The sequence below is a fragment of the Suricata suricatta genome, chromosome 4 (assembly GCF_006229205.1).
Source record: "Suricata suricatta isolate VVHF042 chromosome 4, meerkat_22Aug2017_6uvM2_HiC, whole genome shotgun sequence".
NCBI lineage: Eukaryota > Metazoa > Chordata > Mammalia > Carnivora > Herpestidae > Suricata > Suricata suricatta.
The window spans coordinates 88,331,787-88,358,354 of NC_043703.1; the positions used below are offsets into that span (position 1 = coordinate 88,331,787).

The window sequence follows — 26,568 nt, forward strand, 5'->3', positions numbered from 1 at the left end:
GCACACACTTTGTTCTAGCACGCCGCTCATTGAAATAAGAGTCCACAGGCAGCATCATTGCTGTTACCCAGGGACTTGCTAGAAATACAAGACTCTTGGGACACCTGGGCGGCTCACTTGATTAAGCATCCGACTCTTGGTTTCAGCTCAGGTCATGCTTTCATGGTTCTTGAGTTCAAGTTCTACACCAGGCTCTGCCCTGATAGCGCAGCGCCTGCTTTGGGATTCTCTCTCTCCCTCTCTGTCTCTCTCTGCCCCTCCCCTACATGCACTCTCTCTCAAAAGAAACTTTTATAAAAAGAAAAAAGAAATACACGACTCTCAGGCCGCCGCCCAGACAGACTTCAGCAGAATCTGTGCTACAGGCCTTGAGGGGATGGGTCTGTGGAGCCCCTTGTGGAAGCCCTACTGCTGGCCACTCCCCTCTCCCCCTCCCCCACCCCACTCTGCTGCAGTGCACTCTCCAGTGTTGATCAGTAGTCTCCTAGCTTTGAATGGCAGTGTCCCAACACCATCATTGGTCTCCTGTTGTTGAGCCTTTCGTATGGGGTGCTGGGTGATCTCCTGAGGACAGATTGCCCAAAGCGCAGTTATTGCATCAGCAAGGGTTTTGAGGGCGCCAGACTGCCAGCCCAGAGAGCACTTAGCTTGACTGTCACTCCAACTCACAGCCTGCACTTTTTAGGAAGCAGCTGCTCTCCTGGGGAAGATCTCGCACCTGGGTGAGGTATAGGCCTTGATTTGAGTGTCGGATTTTCCACTTCCTGGCTCTGTGATCTTGGACTGGTTTGTTTTCTCACCTGCAAAAAGGAGATGTACCGTTTAATTCAGAGGGGATTGTGAGCCTTAAATGTGAGAGAATATAAATCATCTGGGACTGGGGAACTGCTTTATTCTCTTCCTTCTGAATGAAATGAGGCCAGGGGCTTGACACAAAGCCCTTTGGTTTCCTTGCTTAAAAATTTTTCTGTTGGGGTTTCTAAACTACATTATAATACGAATGCATCAGAGGTGTTAGTGACCTTTTAATTTGGTTCTCTCATGGTGTGTGTCTTGGGCACTGCAAAGAAGGACAGGGAAAGTGTCAAAGGAAGGAAATTCCCGAGTTTTTTTCTTGAAATGGAGCAGAGATATAAGCAGAGATTTAAGATGTGCAAACTCTGCTGTGGAGAGCACATTGGGAGGCGCAGAGGTGGGCGTGTGCAAGCGGGCTGGAGCGCACCTTCCTCTCCTGCTCCTCAGTGCCCTCGTCGGTCCCTGAGGCATCCAGCACCAGACCCCGTGAGGGACCCCGTGAGGGGCTCACGTAGCTGGGTGGGCTCCCAGCTTATTGTGGCTGACAGAGGCCGGCCGAGAGCACGCATGGGTTGCTCCTATGGGTCCTGCTGGGTTTGACCAGCTCATGCTTCTGGGGGAGTGCTGCTCACTGGGACCTCAGAGAGTCAGCCCTGAAGCTGTCCCTGACCTTCAGTAGTTCACTCTACCACCTGGGCCTCTGAACCACCTACAGGAGACACGGGGACCCCTCCGGCCTGTTGTCCCTCTTCTGGGAGAAGGCTGTGCGGTTAGCAGTCAGCTTGTCCCGCCGGCATTGAGGCAGAGGGCCTGCAGCCTCTAAAGCGCACAAAAGCGAGTATTTCTATAAAAACCTTCAAAGCTCTTAGTGATTGTTTTCCAAGTTCTCTAAACTCACTGCTTTCTTTTGCCACCATCACATGCAGTGGTCAGGCTTTAATGTTTAGATTGTGAGCCATCTGACTAGAACTTTATATAGATGCATTTTGGAAAACAGAAAAGCAAGCTAGGACATTCTTAGAACTATCTTCAGAAGTCACCCCCTCCCCCTTGCTGCCCGCTTGCTCCTTGGTTTCAGTGATAATACAGAATCACACTTGTCATCTAGAGCCTTCTTTCTGCCAACCCTCCAGGTGTTGCCTGGAAACTGCTACTGTTCTGGGTTAGCAGTCTTTAGACTCTGGACAAACTTGAGGCTGGTGGCATTGTGAAGCTGGGTTGCTGGAGTCTGTCACTTGTAAATGGCTCAGCTGCAAGTATCAGAGGGGACATCACCAGGGAGGGTGGCTGTGTACCGGGCAGAGCCTGGGGAGCCTTGCTGCACAGGCTGCAGTTGGCGGTTTCTCTCTGGTGGTGTGGTCTGTGCACCTGCCAGGTGTGGCCTCTAGCAGGGAGTGCTGCGCAGTGTTTGAAAGGATCCAGGAAAGCAGTTCACAAAACATATCGTGGACACAGGATAACATGATGGGTCTTTAAGAGCAAATAACAAGAAAGCCAGAGCTAAGGAGCACCTGTTTGGTGCCAGAGATGAATGTGTCTCCCACAGTGGCCCCTCTCTCTACAGGTAGCAAGTACGCTTCAAGGAAGGCAGGACTGAAGGGACCCACTGTGTGTGTCCCTGGTGCTGGAAGGAGAGGGAAGCATAGAACTGTTATGTCCAGATTTTAATATCGCCCTCAAAAACCAGAGATTACCAGGGAGACCAAGTCTCACATGCAAAAGCAAAAGGCGGTTTTATTACGGGCTTAGGCTGGCCGAGCCTAAGCTCGGACTCACAGACTTTACCAACGTAGCGGATCCATGCTGAGAGCCCTGAACAAAGGTGGGGCAGGGCCTTTTATGAGTTTGGGAAGGGAGAGTTACAGGAAATTGTGACATAGGTACAATGATCCAATTATTATTATACAATATTATTGACAGCAGGTTTAACCATTCACATTGCCTAGAGTATTTGTTACTTTTGGCGGGACCCAATCACAACAGTTACAGTGTTAACCAATTACAGAGTGGGCCTAGGACCCTCACGTAGGGCGTGACTAGTCTTAGCCTCCATCTTTAGACCTGCCCTTAGAATGTTAAAGGTGTTAGCTGGCCTTTCCTGATTGGGTGTTACAAAGGTGGTCCCTCTTGCCTTGGGCAATGTGTGCCCTTCTATTGTCTCATGGAGTCCAGTTTCAGACCTGCGTCCTTACAGGACTTGGCTGTGTTAGGTTCAGAATTTGTTTGGGACTTTTTCAGCATTGGATCTTATTTCTTCCTGGGATCAGCCGTTACCCAGATAGGAAATGCAACCTTATCCTATCTTTGCCCTTTGCCTGCTTCTGTGGTGAACCCAGTAAAACAAAGGCTAGGTTTGTTATTTTTTATCCTCAGCTATTTGGCAGTGACTCCACTCAGAGGGGGGCAGGCAACAGCTCCAGATCAACTTCCTGCTGTGTCAGGCCATCCCCACTTGTGCCCTTCTGGAGTTGGGGGTGAAAGAAGCAAGTACATGTGTCCCTTAGCTTGTGCTTCACACCTCCCTCCAGAGTGGCTGGGATTGGCAGAGGCCCTACTTCCTTGTGCCTGAGGAGGTGGGGGTGCTGCCAGGCCTAGTGAGGCTGCTTGGGGAGACATGGAAGAGGGCTCTGGATCAGCACCCAGTGGTATCCACTGTGGGATGTGGAGGATGGGAAAGGGAAGGCCCTCTCTTCCCCTTGCAGCTGGTTTCCAGCAGGACGAAAGCGCCAGAGGCTTACTCTATATGCAGAGGGTGGCTTCCTTTTAGCAGTGCCTCAGGCCTGAGCCCAGGGGGGCTTCTGAGCACAGAGATGGGGGGCAGGGGAGAGCCTCAGCCACCACCTCCTGCGGCCAAAGAACAGACCCTCAGCATTTATTGTCTTGTGTTCTAGTATGTTTATCCTTACACATGTTAATTTATCTCCTTGGATTATGGCCCCACAAGCCCCTGCCCTGAGCCTTCTTTTGTTCCAAAGGGACAGCAACCCAGCAATTTAGGATTTCTTTTGAACCCAGGCCTTTGTGCTGTATAAAGCCCTGTGCATGGACATCCTCATCATCATTACAGTTTCATAAGTCTTTTTACTGATAATTATTCAACCTCAGTGTCTGAGTCTGCCTATTTTGCGTGGGCCAGAATGAGGGGTGGTGTTATGTCTCCTTATTAATAGCCCTCAGAGCATGACTTCCTACCAAAAAAAACCTCTCAGCTCTGCATCTGGTGTGCTGCAGAACTGCCAATCACATACGTAACATCCCAGATCAGTTAAGCTGTAAGAACTTGCTTCGTGTCATCATTCTTCGTATACATGCATTTAAAAAGGAAGTTGATGAAGTAGTCTGATGAAGTTCAACTGGCCTGGGATCCAGCGGCCTATTTGTTGAGTGTGTGTGCAGCAGCCTGCCGAGGTGCGCCTCTCCCTCTAAGACTGAAGGTTTTAAGTGACATAGCATCCTGGCGAAGTATCCCCAGCATTAGAGTGAATTTGTATTATATTTTTCCAAGAATTATGCAAATACAGTTTCTAAATTAAGGCTGCCAAGTTCAAAGCTCTAATGCTTACCAGTTTTGAAATAATGGCTTTGTAAAAGTCCCTAATAGAATTTTTTCGACTCTAATAACCTGAGAATTATAAACTAATGTTCTTTAAATCTCCTATGAAAGCATTCACTCCTGGTTATGTGAAAACAGGTTCCTCCTGTGACAGCCGTCATGCATCCCAGTCTGAGACATGAGATTTACTGAGTATTTGTGTAGGCTCAGGTTCATGTGTGAGCACAGGTGCATGTGTGGTATCTACGTAGATACCCCTCACTGTATGGATTTCCAGCTGAGTGGCATACCGGCTTGCCCATTTACAAGAATTCAGAATACCATGAAATCCACTGTTATGTAAGTTTCAGAAAATGGTGTAGTTTATCTTACATAAGATACTTGTTTATATGCTTATAAACTGTGCTGTTTTTCTTGGTGGTGCCCGAGTTTGTTTGGATGAAGCTCTGTTGTTTGTTTGCAAAGAAACAGCCCAGTGCATTGTGGCTCAGTGCCTCATTCTTTCTGGATACCCTTGCTGCTCCTGCCCAGCCCATAGCCAAAGGGAAGCTTGAGGATGGGAACAAGGCCTCTGGAGCAGGGACTTCCTGTGCATACAGATTCCTTCACTCCCAAAGGCTGTTGAACTTCAGCTCTGCATGGTTATCCCTAAGAAATGTCTAAAGGAGGACAATGGACAAGCAGAGCCCAGGTTGAAGAAATGTGGCATAGTATAGCTAAGTGAAGTGCTAGAGAGCCTTGGGACCTGACTGGGTAGCTGATACTGTCTCATTTTTATCAGGAGATGATTAATTTGCCCAGTGAGTGTTGGAAGTGCCTCTGTACTTCTCACATGGCAGTATCATGCTGGTACATATTTTCTGTCCTAAAGGAGTTAGTCTTCAAGTTTTACAGACTTTGCAAGACAGGGGATGACTTGCTTCTCTAAGCCAAGCCTAATTTTAGTTTTTCATAAGATAAATGAGTACAGGATACTGGGAACTTCAAAACCTGTCCGACCACCCAGTATGTTCCTTTACTCTTTCCTCTTGCTCCATTCAAAGCATTATGACTCAGTATCTGAGTTCTCTGGTTTCAGCCCTTTGCTTATAAAACTTCTTGGCTTTCTTCCCACCCCCATCAAATGTCAAATTAGATCTATCCCTTTCTCCTCCCTGTCCTTTCTGACAGTAGAGAAGGTTTTGCACACTTATATCTAGGTGTCTGCTTTAAAAAAAAAAAAAGGGTAGGAAGTCCTCTAAGCACCTTCAAGAGAAATGGCTGGCCAGGGTGAATCCAGCATTGACATCTCTGTCACTTTGGGGTGGATGCAGTGGTCAAGTCCTTTGCTCAGGAGGATAATAATATCCATCATGAATCACTAAGCTGCCACAATTTTTGAAGAGCGATTTCTCACAGGAACTTTGCAAGCATTACACATCCCATTTGCCTCAGTAACGTGAAACTTATTTTTCTAAAAAAGGTACAGGCAGATCCTGGTGTGACTCACTAGAGAACAATAGTTAAGTCAGAGTTTATTTTCGTCTTTTTCCCCGAGAGAAGGAAAAATGGATTAAACGTATAGGAATATGTAAGCTGGCTTAAATCTGTAAAGCTGAACTGGATCAAAGAATCATGCAAACACAGATAGGATAAAGTTGGCAAGTGCTATGAACAAAAGGTGGGTTACAGGAGGTCCTGGGTCATCCTGAAGGGGCACATCAGTCTTCTTGGGGAAGCAGAATTGAGGTTGACATTGCGAGGATAAGTAGGAGTTAATAAGAAAAAGGTAGGGTGTAAGGGCAGGGAAGAGCGTGAAGCAGGGGAATGTCTGCAAAGGCCCTGGGCCAGAAGGAAACGGCATGTTGTAGGGAGAGAACGCAGGCCAGGGCACACATTTGTGCCACTTGTACACAGGGCCTCTGGCTGAAATCCACACTGCCTCCCCGCTCTTCTCCACATTCAGATTTACCCTCATGCATACTGCTCTCCATGCCTCCATGCCTACCCACATCTCCGAGCTTCCATCTGAGATCATATCCTTCTTCCTTTAATATTTTAGTGTGGGATTGCTGGAGACAAATTGTATCATGTCTTCTTTTCCAAAAACCTCTTTGTTTTGTCTTTTTTTTTCCTAGTAACACTTTTTTATCCAGGTGTTTTGTTGATATGTAATTTATATACCATAAACTTCACCTGTTTCAAGTGCACCATCAACAGGTATATTTCTAGTAGTGCAACTATGAACATAATCTAATTTCAGAACATACTCGTCTCACCCAAAAGAAACCTTATGCCCATAAGCAGTCACTTCCTACTCCACCTCCCTTCCCCCAGCACCCCACTCCACAGCCCTAGGCAGACGCTAATCTATTGTCTGTCTCTAGGGGTTTGCCTTTTCTGGATGTCCCATAGTGTTTATGTCTGGCTTCTTTCACCCAGCAGAAGTGTGTTCACAGCTGATCCATACTGTAGCACGTTATCAGTAATTTGTTCCTTTTTATGGCCAAATAATATTCCATTATATGTATATGCTACATTTCATATCTGTTGATCAGTTGATGACTAGTTGGGTTATTGCTACGTTTTACTTTTATAAATAATGCTGTGAACACTGGTGTATAAGTTTTCATGTGTACGTTTTTCATATTTTATTGTTATAAAATATAACAGAAAGTTCATCATCTCAACCATTTTTAAGTGTACAGTTCAGTGGGATTAAGTACATTCATATTGTACAACCATCACCACCATCCATCTCCAGAACGCTTTTCATCTTTTTTTTTTTAAGTTTATTTATTTTGAGAGAGATAAAGAGAGAGAGCACATGTGTGCAAGTGAGCAGGGGAGGGGCAGGAAAAGAGAGCATCATAAGCAGGCCCCTTACTGGGCTATGCTAGGCTTTAGGGGAACAATGTTACTTCTATGCCAATAGCTCAAGAATTGTATAGGATAGTCTAGCTGTGGTTCGCGGCCACCACAAGAGAGAAGAACGAGGAGCCAAAACCAAAATTGGTATATTTTTAACATTTGACTCTTGTATCATTGATAAGATCATAGCATTTGTCAAAGAGCAGGTAAATACTATTCTGTTAATGGTCTTAAGAGCATGTAGCCTTAAACCAGAACAGTGGTAACATAGCTGACCCAGGATTGGGTCAGTTGCAAGACAGAGGGGGGAATGTAAGGACGCAGGTCTGAAACTGACTCCAAGAGACAATAGAAGGGCACACATTGCCCAAAGCAAGAGGGACCACCCTTGTAACGCCCAATCAGGAAAGGCCAACTAACACCTTTAACATTTCTAAGGGCAGGCCAAGACTAGTCACGCCCTACATGAGGGTTCTGGGCCCCCTCTGTGATTGGTCAGTACTCTAAATGTTGTGATTGGCTCCCACCAAAAATACCAATGAATGGTTAAACCTGCTGTCAATATACCCATGTCACAATTTCCTGTAACTCCCCCTTCCCAAACTCATAAAAGGTCCTACCCCGCTTTTGTTCGGGCTCTCTCTCAGCATGGATCCACTGCGCCGGTAAAGTCTGTGACCCTGAGCTTAGGCTCAGCCAGCCTAAACTCATAATAAAGCCCTTTGCTTTTGCAAAAAAAAAAAAAAAAAAAAAAAAAAAAAGCAGGCCCCTCACGGTCACTGCATAGCCTGATGTGGGGCTCTAACCCATGAATGATGAGATCATGACCTGAGCTAAAATCCAGAGGTGGACACTTAACTGACTGAACCACCCAGGCGTCCCAAGAATGCTTTTCATATTTTAAAACAGAAAGTATATTGCCATTAAACAGTCACTCCCTATTACATCTTCCCTCAGCCCCTAGAAACTACTATTCTACTTTTTCTCGCTAAAATTTTGACTCTTCTAAATAGTGAATCATACAGCACTTGTTTTTTTTGTGACTGACTTGTTTCACTTAGCATAATATCCTCAAGGTTCATCCATGCTGTAGCTTATTTCAGAATTCCCTTCATTTTAAGGCTTAACTAGGAGAAACTTTCTTCTGTCATTTTGTGTTTTTCCCCCTATTCTTTGTAGTTTTTTTTAAATCATTGATTTCATGCATTACTGTCTTCTTTTGTGTTTAGCTGATTTTTGTTAGTGAAACAGTTCAGTTCCTTCTCCTTTCCTTTTGTATATATTCCATAGTTAGTTTCTTTGTGGTTCCCATGGGGATGACACTTAACATCCTAAAGTTGTAACACTTTAATTTGGATTTAAACCAACTTAACTTTAGTAACACAAAAACCGCTGTTCCCTTACATGTCTGTCTCCATTCTTTTCAGTTGTTTATATCACAGGATAGCATCTTTATACATTGTGTGTCACAAAACAGAAACTAATAATTTTTAAAGATGTATCAATCTCTTATGTAGAAAATGAAATGTATTAAAAATCAAAGTTACAAAACTGCTAGCTCTTAGACTACTAATTGCTTTTTAAAAAATGTATTAAACTCAAGTTCTTTCCTTTTGCCACTGTGGCCATTGCCATGAGTATGCTCAGGCTTGAGAAGAGGCTTGCCTCTGGTGTCCTCCATTGTGGCAAAAAGGTCTGGTTGGTCCCCATGAGACCAGTGTAAGTGCCAGTGCCAACTCACATCAGCCGATCTGGAAGCTGAACAAAGGTGAGCTGGTCATCTGGGAGCCCGTGACTTCCATTCCTGGGCTCAATGGCAGGAAAACACTTTGGCCTTGCCAGAAGGTCAGCCATATGGGCATAGGTAAGTGAAAGGGTGCTGCTGGATGAAGGGGATACGAATTCTGTGCTGGCTGCTCAGAAGATACTATGAATCTAGAAAGATTGGCCACCTCAAGTGCCTTGAAGAGTGGCTCCAGGCCAAGAAAGAAGAAATTATCATGACTGTGTCCAAGGAGAAAGAGGCCAAGAAATAAAGCTCTCCTCTTTTGTCTATATATCCTGGTCTCGGCAATTAAATCATTCAATAAAACAAACCCTTATCTGCCAAATTATATAATATACTCTTGAATAATTCTTGTAGGGCAGGTCTAGTGGTAATGAACTCCCTCAAGTTTTGTTTATCTGGAGATATCTTAATTTATCCTTCACTTTTGAAGGACAGTTTTGCTGTGTATATGGTTCTTGGTTGACATTTTCTTCTTTTAGCACTGTGAATATATCAGCCCACTGCTGTCGGCCCTCTAGAGTTTCTGAGAGAAATGTGCTTTATTGAGGATCTCTTGTGTGTGATGATTGGCTTCTCTCTTCTGCTTTCATGATTCTCTTTGTCTTCAGCCTTCAACAGTTTGATTATAATGTATTTTAGAGCAGGTTGTTTTAAGTTCAACCCACACCCAGAGGTTCATTGACCTCTCTGGGTGTTTATATTCATGTCATCAAATTTGGGAGGTTTTGGGTCACTATTTCTTCAGGGATTCTCTCTGCTTCTCTCTCTCTCTCTCTCTCTCTCTCTCTCTCTCTCTCTCTCTCTCTCTCTCCTGGGACTCCCACAATGCATATGTTGGTTTACTTGTTGGAGTCCCTTATGCTCTATTCTCTCTACTTGAATCTTTTCTCTTTCTGTTCTTTGGACTCTATAATTTCCACTATCCTCAGTCTTTCTGATTCTTCTGCCTGCTGAAATCTGCCTTTGAATCCCTCTAGTGACTCTTTAAGTTATTGTACTTTTCAGCTCCAGAATTTTTTTTGTTTCTTTTTAGGTTTTCTCCTTTACCCATATTTCCATTTTGTTCACCCAATATTTTGATGACTTTCTCTACATCTTTATTTAGTTCTTTGAGCATATTTAAGACACTTGTGTTAAAGCCTTTGTCTAGGGGCACCTGAGTGTCTCAGTTGGTTGAGCATATGATTCTTGGTTTTGGTTCAGGTCATGATCTTGTAGTTCATAGGATTGAGTCCTGCATTGAGCTTTGCACTGACATCATGGAGCCTGCTTGTGATTCTCTCTTTCTCTCTCTGCCCCTCTCCCTCACTTGCTACCTTGCTCTCTCTCTCTCTCAAAACAAATAAATGAACTTTAAAATGTATTTGTCTAGTAGATCTGCCTTGGGTCCTTTTTTTAGGGATAGATTCAAAACGAGACATTTGAATCTAATAATGTGGTAACTTTGGAAATCAGATTTTCTCCCTGGATTTTGTTTTTGTTTTTATTTTTTCAGTTGTTGTAGGCTATCTCTGTGTTAAAGTTCAGCCATTAAATTAATTGATTTTCATATATTAAACTGACCCACATTCCTGGATAAATCCCACTTCTATGTTTGCTGAATTTGATTTGCTAGTATTGTCTTGAGAATTTTTGTGAATATACTCATAAGAGATATTGTCTGTAATTTTCTTCTACTGAGAGGTTTGAGTATCAGGATAATTCTGGCCTTATAGAATGAATTGGGAGTTGTTACCCTTTTTTGTATTTTGGAGAATGGTTTGGGAAGGGAAAGTTTGCTATTAATTCTTTAGGTGTTTGATAGAATGGAACAGTGAAGATATCTTGGCCTGGGCTTTTCTTTGTGGGAAATTTTAAGTGGCCAGTTCAGTCCCTTTTCTTACTGTAAGTCTAATCAGTTTTCTATTTCTTACTGATTCAAATTCAGTGGTTTCAGGAATTGTCCATTTCATATAAGTTATCTATTTTTTTGGAATGTTTATTCATAAAATTCCTTTATAATCCTTTTTATTTCTATAAGGTCAGTAGTGATACCTTTTGATTTTTAGTTTCAGTAATTTAAATCTTCCCTCCTTTTATTAAATTTAGCTTAAGATCAGTCAACTTTGTTGATCTTTTAAAGAACTTACTTTTGTTTCATTGATTTCCAAAATGTTTTCCTATTCTATATTTCACTAATTTTTGCTCTGATATTTATTATATTCTTCCTTCTGCTTGCTTTCAGTTTAGTTTGATTTTATTTTTCTGGTTTCATATGGTAGAAAGTTACAATACTGGTTTAAGATCCCTTTTATATAGATATTTATAGGAATCATTTTTCCTTTAGGCATGTATCTTACATATCTTGGTATGTTGGGTCTTTGTTTTTATTCATCTCAAAGTATAATTTCTCTTGTCATTTCTTCTTTGACTTTATTGGTTATTTACAGTGCTTTGCATAATTTATTCATATTTGTAAATTTCCCCAAATTCTTTCTGCTTTTGATTTCCAATTTATTTCCATTATAGTTGGACAACATACTTTATTTTTTTAATAGAGTCACATATATATATATTCTAATTGATTTATACACTTGCTCAAGCCTCTTACATCGTTGATGAGTTTCTGCCTATTGTGTTTTTGAAAGTGTGGTCCCCAGTTATTGAAACTATTATTATTGTCTGTCTTCATTTTATCAGTTTTTGTTGCATGTATATTGAGGCTCTGGTTTTAGGTACATACCCGTTTATAACTGTTGTGTCTTCCTGATGGACTTACCAATTTATCAGTATAAAATAACTCTATCTATGGTAATAGTTTTCTCTTAAAATATGTTTTTTTCTGACATTAATATAGCCATTTCATTGGATACTTAGGAAAGTATTACTTAATTTCCACATATTTAGGACCTTCCCAAATCGCTTCTTATTTATTTTTAATTTCATTCGACTGTTGTCAGAAAACATACTTTCTATAATTCCAAGCCTTTTAAATCTATCTAGGCTTGTTTTATGGCCTGACAGTAGTCTACCCCACAGAATATCTCATGTGCACTTGAGAAGCCTGTTCATTCTGTTGTTGGGTAGAGTGTTCTGTAGATTTCTAGTTATGAAACTCTAGTTGGTTGGTGTTGTTCTTCAAATCTCTTGTTTCCTTGTTGATCTTCTGTTTAGTTCTGTCAATTATTGAGAGCAAGGTATTAGAATCTTCACTATGGTTTTTGAATTTTATATTCCCATCAGTTTTTGCGTCATCTAGGAAGAAAAGCTAGCTCTAAGGCTCTGAAGTCTCTCTCAATGTTATCTCATGTTCAGGACATTGAAAAGTAAAAGACTCCTGTGATTAGATGACACTTTTGATGCATATGTTTGGAAATGGTTCTAGGATTTTCAGATGATTTGGCACATGAACACTGGTATTCAGACTTGTTCTCATTTGTTATTAAACAACAGAAACTACATTTGTGGATCTGTGATTATTGGCTTTTAATTTTTTTTTAAGTTACGTCATTGTTATTGTCATCACTCACCCTCAGAATATCAGGTATAGCCACACAGGTGAAGGTAGATTCAGCTTTCTCCAGGACATGGTGACTCCTAACCAAGTAGCCACAGGCACAGGAGAAACACACATAGATTTGACCTTATGAAATACCATTACCTGGGCCAAATTTACCTCTGTTTTTAATCTTTTCAAAGTCATGTTGCTCTGTAAAGAAAATATAGTTTCCTTCAATAATGATTATTCATTTTTTACAAGTCAGATATCAATAATTTTCTGGAGGATTTCCTCAGTCTTAAATTGGGTTATAAAAATAGGTCTATTTCGGGAACCAGATGATTTACTGCTTTTCATTTTACTGATCCCTGTGTCAGTCATCTACAGAAACCTCTCTCCTTTTGTCAACTGTGTTGTTCCTATGTTGTGTTCAGTCCTTTGCTCCAGGCACTGTCTTCAGTGCTGGTAGGAGAGTAACGGATGCACTAGGCACAGAGCTCACCCTACCAAACTTGCGGTCTTGAAAGAGTCAGAAATGTTAGTCAGATAACTTATAAACAAGTCTTTGTTAGCAGTATCGGTGTTAATTTTTTTAATGCTTATTTAGGTTTTTTTTTAAATTTTTTTATGTTTTTTATTTATTTTTGGGAGACAGGGAGAGACAGCTCCAGCAGGGGAGGGTCAGAGAGAGAAAGAGATGCAGAATCCAAAGCAGGATCCAGGCTCTGAGCTGTCAGCACAGAGCCCAACGCGAGGCTCGGACCCACGAACCGTGAGATCATTACCTGAGCCAAAGCCAGATGCTTAACCAACTGAGCCACCCAGGTGTCCCATGCTTATTTAGTTTTGAGAGAGGGAGGTAGAGAATGAGTGGTGGAGGGGAAGAGAAAGAGGTGGAGACACAGAATCTGTAGCAGGCTCCAGGTTCTGAGCTGTCAACACAGAGCCTAACACAGGGCTTAAACTCACCAGCTGTGAGATCATGACGAGCCGAAGTTGGATGCTTAACCAACTGAGCCACCCAGGTGCCCCAGTGTTGGTGGGCATTGTGAAGAAGGGTACAGGGGCTGAGGAAAAAATACCACAGGGATCTGAATATGGCCTGAAGGATATTGTGGGATTAATGGTTCTGTAGAAATGAACACTAAGGCTTTTGTATGTAATTATGTGCTCAGAGTATGCAGTCAGTTTATAGATATTTTTCTTTGCCTTGTGTAGGTAAATATAATAGATTGGAACCTTTAAAATACCATATTAAAATCTATTCTCATTCTTCATGTGAATAAAATTTTGTAGAATTTTTCAATATAAGCTGCAGCTAATAATGAAATTCTTCCAAAGCTTTAAAGAAGCCTGTGGTTACAATTAGGGTTCAGAGAGAGGGAGTGGGGCAGTCCCCCAGGGAGCCTTCGCTGTATGCAGAACTCCCCTGAGTTCTGTAGGTGCCCAGATTGCACTGATGAGTGCTGTGAACTACAGAGGGAGCTGGAGACTCAGCCCCCTTTTGAGTCAATGAGAACCCCTGAAGGGTTCAGATTTAAAGAGCAAATTTTCCTTTTCTTGGACTTGAGCAGTCAGAACAACAGAATTGGAGTTGGTGCAAGAAGGCAGAAAGCTGAAGATAGGCCTGAACTGCAATGTACTTTGCTCAGAGGATTGCCTTTGCTGCGTCCCAAAGGGTTTGGAGTGTTGTGTTTTCATTTTCCTTTGCTTCCATGTGTTTTTAAATTTCTTCTTTAATTTCCTGATTAATCCATTCATTCTTTAGTAGGATGTTGTTTAACCTCCATGTATTTGAGGGCTTTCCAAACTTTTTCATGTGGTTGATTTTGAGTTTCATAGCCTTGTGAACTGAAAATATGCATGGTATGATCTCAGTCTCTTTATACTTGTTGAGGGCTGATTTGTGACCCATTATGTGATCTATTCTGAAGAATGTTCCATGTGCCCTCAAGAAGAATGTATATTCTGCTGCTTGAAGATGAGATGTTCTGAATATATCTGTTAAGTCCATCTGGTCTAGTGTGTTATTCAAAGCCATTGTTTCCTTGTTGATTTTCTACTTAGTTGATCTGTTCATTGCTGTGCGTGGGGTATTAAAGTTTCCTACTATTTACATTTGTCATTAATTGATATATTTATTTGGGTGTCTCTAAGTTGGGGGGCATAAATATTTACAATTGTTTACTTCTTGATGGATAGACCCCTTAATTATGATAGTATGCTCTTCTTCATCTCTTGGTACAGTCTTTGTTTTAAAATCTAGTTTGTCTGATATAAGTATGGCAACTCTGGCTTTCTTTTGACATTCATTAGCATGTTAAATGGTTCTCCATCCCATCACTTTCAATCTGCAGTTGTCTTTAGGTCTAAAATGAATCCCTTGTGAGCTGCATATAGATGGATCTTGGGTTTGTTTTGTTTTGTTTTCTAATCTGATACCCTATATCTTTTGCTTAAAACATTTAGTCCATTTACATTCAGAGTGATTATTTAAAGCTGTGAATTTAGTGTCATTGTGTTACCTATAGAGTTGGTATTTCTGGTGATGTTCTCTGGTCTTTTGTAGTCTTTGTTGCTTTGGTCTTCTTCTTTTTTTTTTTTTTCCTCCACTCAATGACCCCCTCCCTAAAATTTCTTGAAGGGCTGGTTTCGTGGTCATGATTTCCTTTAGTTTTTGTTTGGAAAAGTCTGTATCTCTCCTATTCTGAATGACAGCCTTGCTCGATAAAGGATTCTTGGCTGCATATTTTTCCTATTCCATACATTGAATATTTCCTGCCATTCCTTTCTGGTTGTCAGAATGGCAAAAATTAACAACTCAGGAAACAACAGATGTTTGTGAGAATGTGGAGAAAGGGGACCCTTTTGCACTCTTGGTAGGAATGCAAACTGGTGCAGCCACTCTGGAAAACAGTATGGAGGTCCTCAAAAAGTTAAAATAGAACTACCCTACAATCCAGCAATTACACTACTAGGTATTTATCCAAAGGATATAAAAATGCTAATTCAAAGGGACACATGCACCCCAGTGTTTATAGCAGCATTATCAACAATAGTCAAATTATGGAAAGAGCTTAAATGTCCACTGACTGATAAGTGCATAAACAGGATGTGATATAAATATAAATATATATAAACACACACACACAGTGGAATACTCAGCAATGAAAAAGAATGAAATCTTACCATTTGCAACAATGTGGATGGAAATAGAGTTTATATTATCTAAGCAAAATAAGTCGGTCAGAGAAAGACAGTATCATATGCTTTCACTCATATGTGGAATTTAAGAAACAAAACAGATGAACATAGGGGAAGGGGAAAAAAATAAGATAAAAACAGGGAGCAAGCCATAAGAGACTTTTAAATACAGAGAACAAACAGAGTTGCTGGAGGGGAGGTGGGTTGAGGGATTGACCAGATGGTGATGGGCATTAAGGGGGGGCACTTCTTGGGATGAGCACTGGGTATTTACTGATAAGAACAGGTCCTATACTTGATCTTAGCCAAAAGGCTGAGAAGAGATGAGCACTGGGTATTTAATGTAAGTGATGAATTATTGGGTTCTACTCCTGAAACCAATACTTCATTGTACGTTAACTACTTGAATTTCAATAAATAAATGTAAATATATGTAATAGAATATAATCAGCCATCAAGAAGGAAATCTTGCCTAATGCAACGACATGGATGGAGCTAGAATGTACTATGCTGAGTGAAATTGAAATAAGTCAATTAGAGAAAGACAAATACCATATAATTTCATCATATGTGGAATTTAAGAAACAAAATAGGCGAACATATTGGAAGGGACAAAAAAAGAGGAGAGAGGGAAACATACCACAGTAGACTCTTAATGATTGAAAACAAACTGAGGGTTGATGGAGGGAGGCAGTAGGAGATGGAATAGATGGGTGATGGGTACTAAGAAGGACACCTGTGATGAGCACTGGGTGTTGTGTGTAAGTGATGAATCACTGAATTCTATTCCTGAAACCAATATTGCACTGTATGTTAACTGAATAAAATTTAAATAATTGATTTAAAAAGGAAAAAAGAAAGCTAAGGTTGAGGGGGTGTTAGGGTGGCCTGACTTGAACTTTGAGTTCAAGCAGAAGGGGTGCTGGGAGTTATGGGGGATTTGCCACATTGTCTTTCTCATTATGGTTCTCCTTCTCCTGGCTTGTCCTTGAATTTTCCAGGGGCAATGGGGTGGGTGGGGGGAGGTTATGTGTTTAGAAGGGCAAGCCCTTGGGCCCAGTAGAGAAGACATTCCATGGTGGCAGCTGTGGAATGTTTCCCTGGAGTGTCTGAATGAGGAGGATGGTCCTCCAACTGCACACTCCTGTCTCAGAGGGCAGACAGTCCTCTGTGGCCTGGAGTGTATTCTTATCAGTTACCTGGAAGGGGTTTGATTCAGCTTGCTGTACAAGGTCCTTCAGGCTACAGGGCTTTGGGAAGCACAGATGTCATCTGGGAATCCAGGTGTCTTGATCTTTGACAGATAAAGTTGGCTCTAAAATGAACTACTTGCACAAAGAGACTATCTTCATGAGACAGAGTCGAACTCACCTGCTACCAGATGTGCTGGTTGTGTGTGCTTTTATCTACATTTATGCAAAGACATACATAAGCATGCAGTGAGGAACAAGCTTCAGAAACTGACAGCTGTTTTCCGCAAGTGCTTGTATGTGCTGTGTTCTCCGTCCATTTAATTAAAGTATCACTATCCCCGTTTTGTATATAAGAAAACTGAGGCTCAGCACTGGTATGTGGTAGAGTGAGGCTTCAACCCAGGACTGCCTGATGTCCCATGCTTTGTCCTTTCCCTCTGCACCATATTGTACTCTTACTGGTATGAAGATATTTGGAACAGAAAATATGGCCAGGTTTTAAAACTTTCCATGTAAGGTGAGCCCAATGCCCATGTGGTCCCTTCATCTTTGGGGTGACTTTTGCCTCTGTGAGTCCATTAGCAGCCTTGGCATCTGGTGGTGCTCTCTGTGTCTGGACCCCACCAGGATGTGCCTTACAGCAGGAGGAGGACTGGGCCATTCCCTGGGGCCTCTCCCCTCCCACCTACTCCTGAACATCTGCCCTGTGTCACTTTCCTCACAGCCACATCATTCAAGCCAGGCAAGCAAGTGTGAGCATCTAGATCTGCTCCACACTCAGTGAGATGTGGCGCCCATGGGGCGTGTGCACACACTCACACATAGACCTGCACATCATGACTTCTCAAGACTGACAGTAGACATATAATGACACCCTCAAACCCCTTCCTTCCAAACTATGACCAGTGGATGGTCTCCTGGGGCCCCTCTAGCTTCTGGGCTCTGGCATGTTCCTGCACAGGGGCTGCTTGACAGGCAGAGCCAAATATTTGTGTCCTTTGGATTTCCTAGCTTCCTGTAAGCCCCTCTGAGGACAGCTCAGGACTCTCCCCTTCACTGGGTCAGGCGGGGAGCACATTGATTTCATCTATCACTGGTCCCCAGGCCTCAAAAGTGCCTGCCCATGCTGGATAAACAGTCACACTGGTATACAGGTTGGTGTCTCTGCTTTGCTACTTTGAACCAGTTAATATACTTACTTGATATATTTTCTCAGTCCCAAAATGTGAATACTAAAGATTCCTGGGGATTAAATGAAGTAACTCAAATGGTACACTGCATGGCTTGATAGTTAATTACAGTTGTTGTGGGTAACTCCAAATTCAAGCAGTAGAAAGCTCTTACTCTTGTATTTTTCAGTTCAGTGGCAGCCAGGGTAGTAGTTGGTTACTCTTAACCAACTCTTACCATTTTCACTCTCCTTATTACTTCTTACATTTTCCTGCTTTTACTTCTCCGCTGCCTCTTCTTTCAAATGCCCTGGTAGCTTCATCCCACTGCTCCCACCATAGTATCAGAGAGCAGCAGGACACAATGGGGTCAGGAAGTTCGCCAGGGGTTACATTTCATCTGTTGACTGCTTTGGGGACATCATAACAATTAAGTCTTTCGATACATGAGCGTAAGATGTCTTTCCATTTTTTTGGTATCTTCTTTAGTTTCATTCAGCAACTTTTTATAGTTTTTAGTGTACAAGTCTTTCATCTCCTTGGTTAAGTTTATTCCTGAGTATTTTGCTCTTTTTGATGCTATTATAAGTAGAATTTTTTTTCTCAGTTTCCTTTTCATATTATTCATTGTCCGTGTACCAAAACAACTGATTTTTGTGTGTTCATTTGGTGTCCTGCAACTTCGCTGAGTTTATTTGTTCTAATAGTTTTTTTTTCTAGGGGGGGTGGTGGTCTTCAGGGTTTTCTACATATAAGATCATGTCATCTGTGAACAGACATAACTTTATTTATTCCTTTTCAATTTGGATTCTTTCTAGTTCTTTTTTTTGCCTAATCTTCCTAGCTAGAACTTCTAGTACTGTGCTGAATGGAAATGGTGAGAGCAGGCACTCTTGTCTTATTCCTGACCTTAGAGGAAAAGCTTTCAGTTTTTCACTGTTGAGGATGATGTTCATTGTGGGTTTGTCACATGTGACCTTTATTATGTTGAGTTTATTCTATTTGTAGGGGTTGGTTTTTTGTTTTTCTCTCTTTTTTTTTTTTTTTTAGTGTTTTTATCATTGAATTTTGTCAGATATTTTTCCTGGATCAGTTGAGATGATCATGTGGGTTTTTCCCCTTTCATTCTGTTGACCCGATATTTTTAGGAAGCCAAATTATAAGCAAAGTAAGAAAGAAAGCCAATGGAGCTTTGTTCACCTTTTCAGGAATTGGATGGTCAGAAAATGGACATTTTAGCATTATTAAAGACCTAAATGTTAGACCCAATTCTGGCAAAAACTGAGTCCTTTGCTCTGTTAAATATTTTCTTTGTATTCCTCCCATTATTTCCCATATGTGCTGTGTATAAGTGGTAAATGTTAATTGGTTAATTAGATGTTTGAGCCCCCTTTTGAAGTCTGAGGATTCATAGTAACTGGCAGTAAGAAATAGCTTTCTGGGGATGCCTGGGAGGCTCAGTTGGTTAAGCATCTGACTTTGGCTCAAGTCATGATCTCACGGTTCGTGGGTTCGAGCCCCATGTCAGGCTCTGTGCTGACAGCTCAGAGCCTGGAGCCTGCTTCGGATTCTGTCTCCTTCTCTCTCTGCCCCTCCCCGGCTTGTGCTGTCTCTCTCCCTCTCAAAAAATAAACATTAAAAAAAAAAAAGAAATAGCTTTCTGTATAAATGGTGAGTTAGTATGTGTGGTGTAGAGGATGCTGTTTTAAAGTCAACTATGAAAGAGGCAGGGACACAGCTTGAATTTTATTTCCATGAAGAATCAGGGCTTTTTAATTTAGGAAGAAACCATGAAACTATATGGATGAAATGATAATAATATCTGGGATGATTTGTTTTGAAATAACCTTGTGGGAGTGGGAGGGGGAGAAGGTGTAAAAATGAAACTAGAGTGACAATATGTTAAGTTCGTTATATATTCTCTGTATTTTTGTATCTGTTTGAGATTTCTCATAATAAAAAGTTCAGAAAAGAAACTCAATGTAAATCAGTGATGATGTTGCAGCTTCATATGGAAATACTGTATAGCCATTACAGTCACACTTACGAAGAATTTTAAGGATGTGATATAAGTAAGAAAACCAGGAAGTCAGTCTTGGTAACAGAGTGTATGTGTGCATGTACACACACATATCTGCATAGACAAAAATATTGGAAGGAAATTAAAACATTAATTGGAGTTATCTTGGTTAAGGTCGGATTATGGATGATATTCAATCTCTGTATCTTCCGAACTTTTTCCAATGAACAAGAGAAAAACACACCAAGCTATAACTAATATACAGAGTTATATTAGTTTCAGGTGTACAATATAATGATTGAACATTTCCATACATTGCTCAGTGCTCATCCTGACAAGTGTACTCTTAAGTGTACTATTAATCTTAATCTCCTTTTTCTGTTTCACCTGTGAAAAACACAACTTCTGAAGAAACTTTTTTGAAAGAAAGGAATCAAATCTGCATTATATAATTTGGTCAAGCATTTTTTTTCCAGTGAACTGTTTCCCATGAACTCTGATCAGCGATCAGATAAGTGTTTATCTTATGTGGCTGCTAATCTTGAGTTGTGGGCATGGTTTTGGCCTGTACTGTCCTGTACTCTGCCCTGGAATCTGTCTTTGGTGGGGTGTGTGCCGGCGAGGTCTGGGCAAAAAGTAGTCACCAAAACCATTTTACTCATTGTTGACTTCTGTTAAGCATGTCCCTTTTAACATGAATTTCCATTTGATTTTAGTGAACTGGATATGATCTCCACAAGGGTAATGGACATTAAGCTTCGAGAAGCTGCAGAAGGCCTTGGGGAGGACAGCACAGGTAACACCGTCACTTCCCCTGCTCTGAGAGGAGCCCGTATTGTGTTGTGGGGCAGGGAGAGGGGCTGATGGAGCCAACCCTTTGGGGTTCTGTGTGTGGAGAGTGGAGGTTCAGTTTACAGTGTGTCCAAACACCTCCACGCCTTCACAATGACTGGAGAGCACATCCAGATTATTTAAGGCCACTCAGGGAGGTACTCCTTTGTTTCTCTGTCAAACACAGGGGCATTTTAAAGTCACATTCCTGGAGGCAAATCTGTCCCCATGTTTGGTTGACTTGAAAGCAAGGAAGAACAATGCTGTGGAGTTACTTATCACCCCAGAACACCCAAAGGATCAGTAGGAGGTGTGAAAAGCATGAGATGGCCTGATCATGCAGAAGAGATAATATTATTAAGACAGAGCCTTCCCTCTCTCTCTTTCATGACTTTGATTCTCCTTCAGAGACATTGTTATACCCCTACCAAGCTAAATTCCCAGCCTATGAGTCATCATCTCATTACAGGTTCTAAGTGTTACCTGATTATGTGAGTGGTTTACTGTTTTCCATAGACTGCTGTTTGTCTAGAAAGAGTTGTAAAATTGACCTTAAAATTTTTTGATTTCTCCACAACATACCTTATTCTTAGGCTAGCTATTTATACTCTTTTATCTCAGTAACAAAGGTGTCCATCACTCTCTTGTTTAAAGTTAAAATGCTAAAAAATAAAAATAAAAAATAAGGTTAAAATGCTAGTAGTGATTTTCTTTGATATACTTCAGTGGGAACAGCTTCCAATAATATTAAATTCTAGATGCTAACCCTTAGCTTCAAATTCTAATTCCATTAAAGACTCTATTTCATATATTACAGGTAGATTTTCCTTATTATTCCATATGAGAACTATTTTTCCTCTCACATTTTGATAGACACCAAATGAGCCCAAATACAAGGTGAGGTTTTAAAAATCAACTCCAATGGGGGTGGCTGGGTGATTCAGTCAGTGGAGCATGTGGCTCTTGATTTTGGTTCAAGCTTGGGGGCTTTGGTCTTGATTCCAGGTTTGTGGGATCGAGCCTCACGTCATGCTCTGTGCTGAGCAGGGGGACTGCTTAGGATTCTCTCTGTGTGTCCGTGTGTCCCTCTCCCCTCTCTCCTACTCTCTCTTTCAAAAAAGAATTAAAAAAATAAAAATTAACCCTGAGAGAAAATGGAATTTCAAAATTTCTCATATTACAGGATACTGAATTATTTCTGATTTTAAACAAACTCTTTGAAGAAGTATATCATTAGTCATTAGTCTGAAACAACCTCCATAAATGCTAGGTTGGGATGGTTATGGAGGTTACCGTGAAGAATCAGGTTTTTAAAGAAAAATTTTTTTAACATTTACTCATTTTTGAGAGAGAGAGTGCAAACGGGAGGGGCAGAGAGAGAGCGAGACACAGAATCCAAAGCAGACTGCAGGCTCTGAGCTGTCAGCACAGAGCCTGATGTGGGGTTTGAGCGTGAGAGAGGGGATGGAAGAACTAGGGGATGGGGATGAAAGAGTACAGTTACCATGATGAAGAAAAAATAAACTGAGAAAAAATTCTAGATAAGACCGTTCTTAAAAATCTTTTTAAAAGTGAAATAAGACAGCCAGAATTCAAAGAGAAATGATAATCCAGAGAGGTAAGTGATCATAGAGGCCACTTTTGCCCTCAAATCATTTACCAGTCTTGGAAATTCTGAATTTCATTTTCATGTCTTCATGGAGTGGTAGATGGGAGAAAGGGTCAGATATCAAAGTACATGTCTGTACAAGGTGGCCCGTCTACTGGAAGATCCTCTTGACTATAAGGTGGGAGTCCAAGGAGCAATAAAATCTGAGTAAGTGTGAATCGGGGGTAAACGACTCTTTATACACTTGTAGTTTGAGTTTGTTTCACTTAGGTGATTTAGAGAATCTCAACCCTTGAACTTGGTTCGTAGTATTCCTAAAGTGGATATGGCTATATGTACCTTGTTGAATCAGACATACTTTTCTGAGGAAAGGTGCCTTCTATGTAGACTTCAAAGTATTACAGAAAATAATATTTTCAAAAAGTTCCATGACAAACACAGTCAGTGATAACCAGATATATTAAGACATGGGGCACCATAGATGAGAACCAAGATGTTCTATGTCTCCCCAAAAGTCATATATTGAAATCCTAACCCCTGGCACCTCAGAATACGACCTTATTTGGAAACTGGGTAATTGCAGATGGAATTAGTTAGGACCAGATCATACCGGAGTATGTTGGGCCCCTAATCTACTGTGGCCGTTATCAAAAGGGGAAATATGTACATAGACACACACACAATGAGAACACCATATGAAGATGAAATCATATCAGGGTGATAGCATCTACAGGCCATGGAATGTCAAAAATTGCCAGCAAGCCACCAGAAATCAGAGAGGATGGAATGGATGTCTCTGTCATGGCCCTTTGCAGGAAGCAACCATGCCAGTAACACCTTAATCTCAAACTTCTAGCCTCTAGATCTGAGAGACAATACACCTCTGTTGTTTAAGCTGCTCAGTTTGTTCTATTTTGTTACAGCAGCCCTAACAAACTGATACACAGGAGAAATGGGGTGCCAGGGTAGGCTCAGTCGGTTAAGTGTCCAACTCTTGGTTTTAACCCAGGTCATGATCTTGCAGTTTGTGAATTTGGGCCCCACATCAGGCTCTGCACTGGTAGCACAGAGTCTGCTTGGGATTCTTTCTCTCCCTCTCTCTCTGCTTCTCCCCCACTCACATTGTCTCTCTCTCTCTCTCTTTCTCTCTCTCTCTCAAAAAATAAACAAATTTTTAAAAGTATTTTAATAAAATACACAAGCAGAAACAAGAGAAACACAAAAGATACACAAAAGCATCAAATACCAGAATTATCAAGCGTATGCTATAAAACTGTTGTACATAGTATGTTTAAAGATAATCAAAGAAGGGCGCCTGGGTGTCTCAGTCAGTTGAGCATCTGGCTTCAGCTTGGGTCATGATCTCACGGTTCATGGGTTTGAGCCTCACGTCAGGCTCTGTGCTGACAGCTCAGAGCCTGGAGCCTGCTTTGTGTCTCGTTCTCTCCCTGCCCCTCCCCTGCTCATGCTCTGTCTCACTAGGTCTCTCAAAAATAAATACATGTAAAAGTTTTTTAAAATAAATAAAGATGATTAAAGAAAGTTTGAAAATATTTGGAAGAAACAAGGAACTATGAAAAGTGCCATAACACTCAGCCAGTGCTCTAAGAAAGGTAAGTAAAAGAGATACAGATAGAAGGAAGAAATAAAACTATTTGCAGATGACATGATTATACAAAATATCAAAAAAGTACTTAGATCTCTTAAGCAAGTTTAGCAAGATTACAAGATACAATGTCAATATTCAAATATCAATTGTATTTCTGTATAACTAGCAGTGAACAATTATAAAATAGAAATGTTTTAAAGTACAATTTACAGTAGCACAAATAAAAAGAACTACTTAGGTATATATCTAACAAAATGTATGCAGGATCTATATACTGGAAAAATAATTGTTTAAAGAAAGACCTAGGCAAACAAAGACTTAAATACATAGAGTGATGTATTATGTGTTGTTGACTGAATATTTGTGTCCCCAAATTCATGTTAAAATCTTAATACTACCATGTGATGATATTAAGAGGGTGGGGCCTTTGAGAGGTAATTAGGTCATGAGGGTGGAACCCTTCTGAATGGAATTAGTGCCCTTATCAGAAGAGACCAGAGAGCTACTTGCTTGCTTTCTGTCACTTGAGGACACAGCAAGAAGTTGCAGTCAGCAACCTGTGAGAGAGCCCCAACAGAAGCCACCATGGTGCCTCCCTGATCTCAAACTTCTACCTTCCAGAAGAGTGAGCAATGAATTTCTGTTACTCATAAGCAACCCAGTCTGTAGTACTTTAGTGTAGCAGCCTGAACAGACTAAAACTACATTTACAGACTGGAAGACTTGGTGTTGCTGAAATGTCAGTTCTTCCCCAGTTGAGCTGCAGAGTGGTGTGTTAGTACAAGTGGGGTAGAGGGGCACCTGCATGGCTCAGTTGGTTAAGCATCCGACTTTGGCTCAGGTCATAATCTTGCAGTTTGTGAGTTCGAGCCCCGCATCAGGCTCTGTGCTAACAGCTCAGAGCCTGGAGCCTTCTTTGATTCTGTGTGTGCGCTCATGCTCTGTCTGTCTCTCAAAAATAAATAAACATTAAAAAAAAAAAAGTTGGGTAGAATATATTGTTGCTATGTCTGCTGTGGAAGGCTGGACCCATATCAGTGATCCGCAGCAAGAATATTGACCAGTGATCATTTATTTGATTTCCATGAAAAGTCAGAGGTGTTTTTATTTGGGAAGAAGCCAAACAGTATAGATGAAGTGATAATAGTATCTGGGAGGATTTGCTTTGAAACAGCCTGGCAGGGATGAGGAGGAGATTGAAGGGTAAGATGGAGCAGTCAGAATTCCAGCAGAATATTTTTCCAACATTGACAAACTGACTCTACAATTTATACAAAAAGGCAAAATAACAAGAATAGTGAAAACAGTTTTGAAAAATAACAAAATTGGAGGACTCACATTCTACTGTGACTTACTCGTAAGCTGTAATAACAAAGCCAAGCGTGGTAATATTGAAGAAGGGATGAATGTGTAGAGCTAGAATAGAGTCCAAAATCAACCCATACAAATGTGGTCAGTTGGACGTTGACAAAAATGCAGAAGTGATTCAAGGGAAAGAGGATTGTCTTTTCAACAAACGGTGCTAGAACAAATTAAACATCCAATGTAAAAAAGAAAAAAACTTCGATGTGTACTTCACAGATGATACAAAATTTAATTTAAAATATATCAAAGGCATGCAGCACTATGAAACCTTTCAAAGAAAACAGAAAATATTGGTGACCTGGAATATGTAAGAGTTCTTAGATAGGACACCTCAGTCCCTACATTGGACTTAAGTAAAATTTAAAACTTTTTCTCTATGAAAGAGCCTGTTAAGAAAATGAAAATACTTGCTTCAGATTCTGTATCTCCCTCTCTCTCTGCCCCTTCCCCACTCATGCTCTCTCTCACTCAAAAATAAATAAACATTTTAAAAATTACAAAATAAAAAAAGAAAGAAAATGAAAAGACAGAGGCACTTGAGTAGCTCATTCGGTTCAGTGTCTGACTCTTGGTTTCAACTCAGGTCCTGATCCCAGGATTGTGGGATTGAGCCCCACATTGGGCTCCATGTTGAGTGTAAAGCCTGCTTAAGATTCTCTCCCTCTGCCTCTACTCTTCTCCCCTGCTCATACAATGTCTCTCTCAGAGTAAAAAGAAAGAAAGAAGGAAAAAAGAAAATGAGAAGACAAGATTGAGGCTGGGAAGAAATATTTATAAATCACCTTGGATAAATGACTTGTAATTAGAATTCTCGAAATTCAACAATAGGAAACAAACAACCCAAATAAAAAATAGGCAGAGGTTTTAAAGGATGCTTTACCTCAGAAGATACACAAATGGCAAATAAGCTCACAAAAAATGTTCAATATCTGTAGCCATTCGTTAATGCAAGTTAAAACTACAATGAGATACTATTGTACACCTATTAGAATGGCAAAGCAAAGACAACAAAACATCCAACAATAGCAAGTGCTGGCAGCTGCAGGGCTGCTGGGACTCTCATATTGCTATTTGGAATACAAAATGGTACAGCTACTTTCAAA

General features: G+C 40.9%; 1 protein-coding gene and 1 pseudogene across 1 annotated transcript in view; one reads left to right on the forward strand and one right to left on the reverse strand.

Moving 5' to 3' along the window:
• The window catches only part of KIAA1211L (KIAA1211 like), a 132,417-nt gene that overhangs the window by 56,338 nt on the left and 49,511 nt on the right, over positions 1–26,568 (forward strand). The window contains exon 2 of the mRNA XM_029938502.1: positions 20,768–20,847. Within this exon, the coding sequence (XP_029794362.1) occupies positions 20,778–20,847 (70 nt within the window). The 5' untranslated portion in view covers positions 20,768–20,777. The remainder of the gene's footprint in view (positions 1–20,767; positions 20,848–26,568) is intronic.
• On the reverse strand, positions 15,888–15,994 carry LOC115290868 (annotated as a pseudogene).